The sequence below is a fragment of the Scomber scombrus genome, chromosome 16, assembly GCF_963691925.1.
Source record: "Scomber scombrus chromosome 16, fScoSco1.1, whole genome shotgun sequence".
In the NCBI taxonomy this organism is placed as follows: Eukaryota; Metazoa; Chordata; class Actinopteri; order Scombriformes; family Scombridae; genus Scomber; species Scomber scombrus.
In genome coordinates this window covers 25,822,907-25,832,205 of record NC_084985.1, presented here as the reverse complement: position 1 = coordinate 25,832,205, position 9,299 = coordinate 25,822,907, and the positions used below count along the sequence as shown (strand labels likewise).

Sequence of the window (9,299 nt, the reverse complement as noted above, 5' to 3'; positions counted from 1 at the left end):
GGATTTTTTAGTTTGTCATAATGTGCTATATTCATACAACACCACCTCACTCTGATTAAGACTTAATAGAATGAGACAGGAGAGTGATCCAGCATGTCTATACACTATTAAGCAGAATTGAAAAGCGAGTCATTACACAGAACATGATTTTTAAGGCATGTTTACATCTTTCTATCCCAAAAAACCGTATAGTCTGAAATCAAGTGAATGAAACAAACAGCAGACCGGGTTTTTTCACCATAAAAAGGGATTTTATTTGTTTGAATGTACAGACATGTGTGGCGCGCTCTAACGATAGCGGTGCAGCTGCAGGGTGTTGCGCCTCTTCCAGGCGGCGCGACGGGAGCCTCCGATGGTCAGGTGGAACTTGTGGCCCTTGCCCAGGCCACGGCTCTTCTTTCCTGCAGATGTCAGGCCACGCATCTCTCTGTGCTTGTGCACAGCCTTTGTGATCCATTGGGTGTCTGGGTTGCGTCTGACGGCCTTGTGGTTGATGTCGACCAGAATCACCTCGAAGAACTTGTAGGTGGAGTCCTCACCCACCCAGTAGGAGGCCAGCACACGCAGGGCGCCGCAGTGACGGCCAGCACGCTCCTACAAAAGACATTCAATGAAAGACAGTGAGTGAATGATTCTGACATGACTACATCAACTCACGTCTTAAAGCTGTAGGTAACTCTGTGCTTTGGCGGCTCCAAGTGGCAGCAACGTGTTTCAACTGTATTACTGAAGTGCAAATTACTGTAGACATGCTCCTATTTACCAACACTGCTGCTCTGTCATCATATTACATAAAGAAGCAAAAATGAACACTGGTAAATCCAGTTCTCTTTGTTAGGAAGCTACTGAGCAGGAGAATCATTTCAGTTACAGTGATCGATAACATGGATGCTTTCAACCTAACACCAGCAGCTACAGTGAAATATAACTCAATTATTTGGGAAAATGTGAAATGAAAGCTTCCCAATCCACAGTGACTTGACACTTGTGAATACAACTGGAGATATACAGTATTTATACTCTCAGTATACAGTATTACAGTCAGTGCCAGTCTACCAAATACAGATGCTGTTGCAGATGTTTGTTAAACAACAAACTGAGCTGCTGAAACATTGCTGCAGGGAAGTCCTGACATGTAACTCTCTAATATCAAGCTGTGGACTACAAACAAAACCTTACAAGGAAATGAGCTTAAAAACAGCCTGCCAACTTAACTAAATCATACAAGGTGATTATGTAATCAGGTCTTCTTGGATTGTCTGATATTCATAGTTGGAAGTTACTGTGTTCCTTTGTTTGTATGGCTGAAGTGAACTGTTACAGCTGCATGACTACAAGCGCAACACTCACAGTTACAGGCATACAAATAGATGACTTAAATGAGAACTTTCATCAATGCTGGTGTGAGTGACACACATTGTTCTGAGTGGATATTTTGGCTCGTCACAACAGGAAACAGGTGATAACCTTCATGTATTATTTCCTATCAAACGTTCCATTAATTCCTGTCAGTGAGCCAGCAGGCACAACACCAGATATCTCTGAACACAATATATGCAATGAATCCACTTTATTTAGAGCTGAATGATTTTGAAAAAAATATCTAAAATGTTGTGATTATTTTGACTGATATTGCACCTGTGATATCTGCATTATTAAAGGGAATGATAACATTTACATCATTATTCTCAATTTAATAGAAAAACATTAAAATGTGATAACAGATCTGCACCAAACAGACATTTTCTGAAGGCTGTAAAATAGGATGTGTAGGCCAGAGCATCTCTGCAGCATGATATTTAATTTAACATATTATTTTGACACATTACACCTGTAACAAATGTTGTGCCCCCTGAAGTTTTCAATAAAATGTCAAGTCAGAAAAACTTCAGAGTGAACTGACAGCTCCATGTGGAGATGAAGTTAAAGCGATGGTTCAGCGTAATTTCGACCTAGTGGGTCCGTTAGCGCCTGTACTAAGCCATTCGGCTGATGGCTCTAACGCCACTATTTTGCGACCAAATGAAAAAAAAGGGCTGAGGCAGTGATTACATTACGCCGAACCATTGCTTTAAGTCTCTTCAACATGTTCCAGAAACTAGGTTCAAATTAGTTTAGGTGTCCAAATTCCTGTGATTTCACCTCCAGTTTCATCTCTTCTAATGAGTATGCTGCACTCTATTTGTAGTGTTGTGTTAAAGCTGCAATACTTTAAAGTTTGATATAAACTGCCCTGCTACTGAGGCAAATATGGGTCAGAGGTCAAAGTTAAAACCCCACTGTCCAATCAAATTGAGTCCTAGTGCTGCTGATCAAACCAACTCCTGTGTGGGCATCATGGACCCTGTCAAATCACACTGTCACAGGTCAGTGACAGCTGACATGTGTGGTTGCAGTCATGTCAGATTTTTATGCGACATGGTTATAAACGAGCTGTTGGAGGCAATTCACAATTAAGCATCTCAAGTCTCTGGGCCTCATCTCTGTGCTGCTACAAAGCACAGCGTTGAGATGCTATTTTCCCCTCAAAAGATTGAGGTTATATCATCAATGATGCGCCTATTTGTCATCTTTTTGATTTGCTATGCACCACAGGTGGAGGATTGGCACAGCTCAGGGTGTAGTGATTTCAGTCCAGAGGCTCACTGCAATTTTGGTTTACGATTGTGACTCCTCCTCAGAAAAAAACATTCTCATCAGCATATATGAGCTGCTGTATTTATATTTTAACCTTTTTTTCACACCTCAAAACTTCTGATTTTTTTCTGAGGAAAAGTACACAATAGCTGCCCACTGATATTAATGATAGTGTGAAATTTTAGCAGCAGAACCTCTAATTGGATGAATATGGGGACAGGCTGAACAGTCACCATAATGTTTACTGTAATCAGCATTAATCCAAAATGATTACAACTACAATCCACCATGAAGGACCCAAACAGAACAGGAGGTGTGAGTTTCACATTTAAAAATCTGATTTCAGGAAGCGCATCACTTTAAAATCTAAAGTTCATCTGGAAGCATTTGTATCATTATACTGATAAATATGTGCAAATCAGTGTGACTTACTCATTATCCACCACCTGCTCTAACTTTAACATCGCTGATCATTCTGTTACCATTTGCAATCAGAATGAACATCTTTTTAATGAAGACCACCAGCTACTCTTTCCACTCTTAACCAACTCTACAGAAGGGAAACAGAACATTCATTCTGGCCTTAAAGTCAGTCTAATTAGTGAGGGTGATCATACCTCAGCGGTGGACTGCAGGCTGCGGGCAAACTTGATCTGGTTGACACCATGATGCACAGGCTTGCCATAGGTAGCACCCTTGGGCACGGGGCGTTTACGGCCACCACGGCGCACACGGATGCGGTACACTACGTAACCTGTTTGGATAAAAGACACTGTTAGATATAGAATACAAATGCAAAACTACTATGCATCATCCATGCTGAGTTATCTAGTTATAAGACCAGCACAAGGCATAAACAGTGCAGCTGTATAAGACGATTTGCACAGTGGACAAAGACAGTGAGATCATATGTGTGCAGGTGTTAGCTAACAGAAGGAGACCAATTCCTGGCTGTGCACTCACCCTGCTTGGCCTTGTAGCCCAGCCTACGGGCCTTGTCAGGTCTGGTGGGTCTAGGAGCACGGTGGAGGTTGGACAGCTGACGGTACTGCCAGCAACGCACGCGGAGCAGGAAACGCATCACGTCGGACTGCTTCTTGCGCCATAGCTCCTGCATATACCTATATGCTCCCATGTTGACTTATCTGAGGAAGAGGATAAACAATTGACATGTGAGTGAGCGCATCATTAAAAAAAAAAAAAAAAAAAACATTTCAAAGCTCCAGATCTGACATGGTGTAAACATGTGGGTTTTGATTTGGAATAACATGCAGCCAGCATTTGTGTTTCAATCTGAATTGAAATCCTAACTGTTCAGCTGAGTGACAAGTTTCAAAGCAGTTTGTTTCAGCAAGGATTACAAGCAAGGAAAGATTTGAAAGCATGAAAAGCTGTCCAAGAGTAAATGTGTACCATATATTGAATTAAGTATTATTTAATTGCTGCTATATGCCTGAAATCAATAATGGCGTCTGAGCACTTTAAGCCTAGTCTCAGTCATAATCAAATTACAATCAGCAGGTATTTATGAAACACAACCATAATTCATTGCAGCACAGCCCATATTAAAGTTATAACAAACCCATATAGTTGTAAATGAACATAAGGCTGCATGCTGGCTAACAGCAACACATGGCTCAAAGCACTACAATACAGTGCATTGATAGTAGAGCCCATTCTCTATCTATACAGGTAGCTACGACTTCACATGCATTCATTAACAATAGAAGTGTGTTTTAATACGAATATGACATAATCCAGCCACCCAGGTGTAATGAGTGTACCGTGAAAATGTTTAAGTTACACCGCCGGCATACAAACGGGCTTTAAGGCTAGCATGCTAACACTAGCATAGCAACTTACTCGGCATTTAGCATTATTATAAAGACACAAGTACATACATTTACACGACTTCACACATTTACGTTGGACAACAGGGGAGTAGTTTAATAAAAGCGTACACTCTGCACAGTAACACGTTGGTTTTATAGAATTGCAGCCACCGGATAGACAGCATCCCATCACCACATAAAATGCTCTTTTATCAGTATTTATAACAGTGTTAGTCAAAAAATCATAACAGCGTATACGTAATTATTAAGTAGTTAAACATTGTGCTGTGTTAAACAAGCGGATGGATGCAAATAAAAGACGATTTTAATGGATTTGGTTTGGTAGAAAAGCACAGAAATATTCGCTTACATGATGGCGTACCAGCCGGAAAGAGAGAGCAGACGTTTCCCGGCGTGCCTTATGGAAACGCCGGTGACGCATTTCCCTTGTTGTGCTCATGGGAAATGTAGTCAATTTGCTGCAAGTAGTATGCTACAAGATTTTTTTTTTAAATAAAAAAATCTTAATTTATTGCCTACCTTTTACTATATCAACAAAATGAAAGTGAAGTCATGTCATTTGTTATTTTGATTTCATTATAATGTCTATTTTTCTGATATTGCGTTATTATTACACATGCTGTGAGACGCTTTCTTTAAATAAAGTGATGATTACAGTGACTTACAGTAACTCGAGCTAGCGCTGCCATAGTGTCTCTTGTCAACATAATAGATGTAGCCTACTATTACTGTGAGGTATACTATTAGTGTATAATATGGTGTGCTTACTCATCTGTCCAATGCGACTACACACATTGTGGATCAGCATGGTTAAAACAAAAACAATCACAAAATAAATAATATTAATTTAATATCTTAACACATACCCATATCATTATTAATATTTGTTATTATTATTATTTACACATGTATTGTAAGCGTCAAATAGTCAAACAGTTACACATAATAATATTATTATTATTAATATATAATATATAGTATATTATATTTCTTTTATATTGATGCTTTAACTTTGTAGTATTTTGAGATTTGCTTCAAATGTAAAGTGCGTTACAAATAAATTGCATTATTATTATTATTGTCATTATTATTAGTAATATTATTATTACCTTTTAATAGTAGACCAATTTACAACGTGATTCACAAAGGCAGCAAAAATTAAACAGTCATAATAAAATCAATAGGTTTAAAAAAAAAAAAAAAAAGAATTTAGTGTAGGAATAAAAAGAAGATAATAATAATTTAATAAGTATGAACAAAGTGCCAGTAAATTAAACGATGACATAATAAAACATTTGGCAACATTATTATGCAATAAAAACAAAAATAATACACAGAAGGAGATAAAAACAAAATAAAACAGTATGTATTTATTATTACGTTTATGGTGGTGACTCTGTCCGTCGCGCATGCGCACTGATAGGATAAGTGATGTCCAGCGGTAGCAGAGCAGAATGGGAGCTCCAGTTGTCACTTTCCATTTAAACACTTGATAGACGGCAAGTTATCGGTACGTATGAGACAGGTGTTAATCATACATGCACCATGAATTAACATAGAGTGTGTTCGCAGCCTGACTGTTGTTGTTACGTTTACATGACGCAGAATAAAGTGCTACATTACTGTTAACCTATTAGCTAACGTTAGCTACGTATAACAGTTTAAAATGGATTGTTGTGTTATTAAAGCTTGTCTTACCTGTACCAGATCATATGATGAACTGTGTGACATGTTGTGTTCATGCATTGCAGGCTAGAGATGGGAAAGGGTTGTAAAGTCGTGGTGTGTGGCCAGGCAGCTGTAGGAAAAACTGCAATACTGGAACAGTTGCTATACGGAAATCACACTGTAGGTAAGTATCACACCTGGAATGACATCATTTGTAGTTAAATAGCAGTGTTGTATTCACACACAGGTTACATTTGGATTCATAGATTCACTCATTGTTGTCAGCTTCTAAATTAGATTTAACTTTGATTTATAATAGCATTTCTATATAGAGTTAAATGTATTGTTCCTGATTGGCTGCAGTGTATTTGCTGAGTGTGTTGTGTATGTGTGTGTGTGTGTGTATGTGTTTTCTAGGCTCTGAGTCCAGTGAGACCCAGGAGGACGTGTACGTGGCCTCGGTGGAAACTGACCGCGGCGTGAAGGAACAGCTGAGACTGTATGATACCAAAGGACTGCACGATGGACAAGACCTCCCCAAGCACTACTACTCGGTGGCAGACGGCTTCGTGCTCGTCTACAGCGTGGACAGCTTGGAGTCTTTCAAGAGGGTGGACGTCCTTAAGAAGGAAATAGACAAGTCCCGAGATAAAAAAGAGGTGCGGCTTGTTCAAAGTGTACTATTGTGTGTAGAGAAAGTTTTACTCAGCTGGCTGATCATCAGATGAGATTTGTCAAGATTTGATTGACTTTCCATTTCTCGGGGGAAACGATTTCGTGATTGATAGTTCAATTACTCCTGTATCCTCTTAAAATGTGAGAAAATAGTGAAAATGTGCATCTTAACAGTCTAATCTCCCCCAAAACAGCAATTTATAACATGTTGTGTTTTTATGTCATATCTCTCATACATGAGTGACAACTTTACAAGTATATATGAGCTCAGTTGTGTCTGTGGTATCAACAGGTGACCGTCATAGTCCTGGGGAACAAGACGGACCTGCGGGAACGGCGTCAGGTGGACCAGGAGGTGGCGCAGCAGTGGGCGCGAGGCGAGAAGGTGAAGCTGTGGGAGGTGAGCGTGTCCGAGCGCAACACCCTCATCGAACCCTTCACCCAGCTGACCAGCCGCCTCACGCAGCCTCAGAGCAAGTCTTCCTTTCCCCTCCCGGGACGCAAGAGCAAAGGCACCCCGTCCAACGACATGTGAAACTCCTGAAGATACACTCACTCACCTCCCGCTCCTGTTAACAACCAGTCTGCATTCACCTCATGTGGGAATAACCAGCAGGACAGTTTAAACCTAGACTTTAGGTTTACACCGTCCATAATCCACAGTTTGGTTGTTTCTATGTAGATTATTACCACAACACTCATATCATTCCCAGTGTTTACTTCATTTTAAAGGCTAGTTCACCATTTTGGAAAATTATCCTTTATTTGTTTTCTTTCAGCAAGATGGGATTGATACCAACACTCCAGCTGTGTGTTGAGTACACAGCTGGAGTCAGGATGTGGTTATCTTAGCGTATCTTAGCTTAGCATAAAGACTGGAAGCAGAGGGAAACGGCTTGTTTGGCTCCGTCCAAAGTTCAAAACTACACCAACCAACACCTCTAAAGCTAACACACATTGTATGCCAATGTTTAACCAGTACATAAATAGGAATGTAAAAATGTGTGGTTATGGGGGGGAGTTGAATGCCGTTTATACAGTCTCCAGCTGATGATAAGACCTCAGGAAGTTGCTCTCGTTGTAGTTCGGTTGGGAATGAAAATGTATTACCCTCGAGGAAGTTACAAGTTGTAACTTTTTATTGGTGATAAAACATCCAACAGAAGTGAATGTACACAGCCACTCAAAGTCCTGTTGTCATAGTGATATTGCCAAGTTTGGTAGAAGCTTACCTTTACATTAACTATATCTGACAACCTGTGCTTTAGCCACAAACAAATGGTGGGCGGATTGATAAAGTCATAAAATAGTTCCAACGCATAACTGCCTGTAAAACTACAAATGATCCTTTTTTACATTTGTGTGTGTGAAAGTTAAAGAAAATAGATACAGCGTGTTAATCAACAAGCTTGAGAGGTGTTTGTTATTCGTATTTGTTCATTTTGTACAGAGCCAGGCTAGCATGTCTTTATGCTAAGCTAGGCTAACCACGTCCTGCTGTACTTAACGGCAACATATTGATGATGCTCGTCTTAGAATTTCTAAAGAGGAATCCCCAAAATGTTGAACTACTCCACTGAGGATGCTTGTATTAGCTCATCAACACTACAGCGTCATCCGCAAACCCAAAAAATGCTAATCTGACATTTTCATATTTAACAAAAATACATTGTTATTTTGTCGCAGCAAACAAAGCAAAACTTCTGTCTCTAGCTGGCCAATGAAAAGGTTTTCTTGTTGCTGTTTAGCATGTAGCATGGCTGAGAGATTTAGTACCAAAGATTTGAGACTACCCACGCACAGATCTACATTCACTCACTCTTTTCACTTCATTCCTAAAACCTTTGACTTCGCTCACAGTGTTTTCTGATAGCTTTTAAAGCCCTGCACTTCTTTCCCAGCTGACGTGAATGCAGCATTTCTTCTTTGTCCTCTGGCAGGATTCGGCTAGCCTTTGTCCGGTCCATCTCATATATCAAGTATGGCCTGGCAGCAATAACGTTCATGGTACGGCCTTTACTTGTGATGTATGATTTCACGATGTCTGTCTTGACATTAGTTGCACTCCTGTGTGTGTTGTCCAGCCTGTATATAATCCAAATAGGGCTACTAGTTGAAGCAGTGTGTGGGTGTATGTATGCCTTTTTAACAGTAGAAACGTCAGTGTCCAGAGGAAATATTTATTTTTTAAACTAATTTATTTTCGTCACTTTAATGAGCCATTCCTTGACTTTTGAAAATGGTAGAACAATGTGAAGAAGGAGGATTGACGATTCGAAGGTTTATGTCCTTATATTTCAAGAATAATAAATGTTTAATGTGCTGCTAATAGAACAGAGGAGTCATGCTAACCTTTAAGTATTTTCTGCTCTGTAACTCTTGTCTTAAGATCCACTGAATAAAATGTAGCTTCTTCATATTAAAAAGACCCTTGTTGAAAATGATCCGACAAACCACAATGCTTCA

General features: G+C 39.6%; 2 protein-coding genes across 2 annotated transcripts; one reads left to right on the top strand and one right to left on the bottom strand.

The window, feature by feature from the left end:
- Positions 1 to 229: 229 nt before the first annotated feature.
- Positions 230 to 4,918, bottom strand: rpl15 (ribosomal protein L15). The gene is made up of 4 exons (XM_062436486.1): positions 4,840 to 4,918; positions 3,601 to 3,782; positions 3,255 to 3,391; positions 230 to 594 (listed from the first exon to the last, which is right to left on the bottom strand). The coding sequence occupies exons 2-4, from the start codon at positions 3,770 to 3,772 to the stop codon at positions 289 to 291; spliced, it is 615 nt and encodes a 204-aa protein (XP_062292470.1). The 5' UTR covers positions 3,773 to 3,782; positions 4,840 to 4,918; the 3' UTR covers positions 230 to 288.
- A 1,006-nt stretch (positions 4,919 to 5,924) lies between these two features.
- nkiras1 (NFKB inhibitor interacting Ras-like 1) lies at positions 5,925 to 9,272 on the top strand. Its single transcript, XM_062436487.1, has 4 exons — positions 5,925 to 6,000; positions 6,242 to 6,342; positions 6,576 to 6,817; positions 7,126 to 9,272. The coding sequence occupies exons 2-4, from the start codon at positions 6,249 to 6,251 to the stop codon at positions 7,366 to 7,368; spliced, it is 579 nt and encodes a 192-aa protein (XP_062292471.1). The 5' UTR covers positions 5,925 to 6,000; positions 6,242 to 6,248; the 3' UTR covers positions 7,369 to 9,272.
- The last annotated feature ends 27 nt before the right edge of the window (positions 9,273 to 9,299 follow it).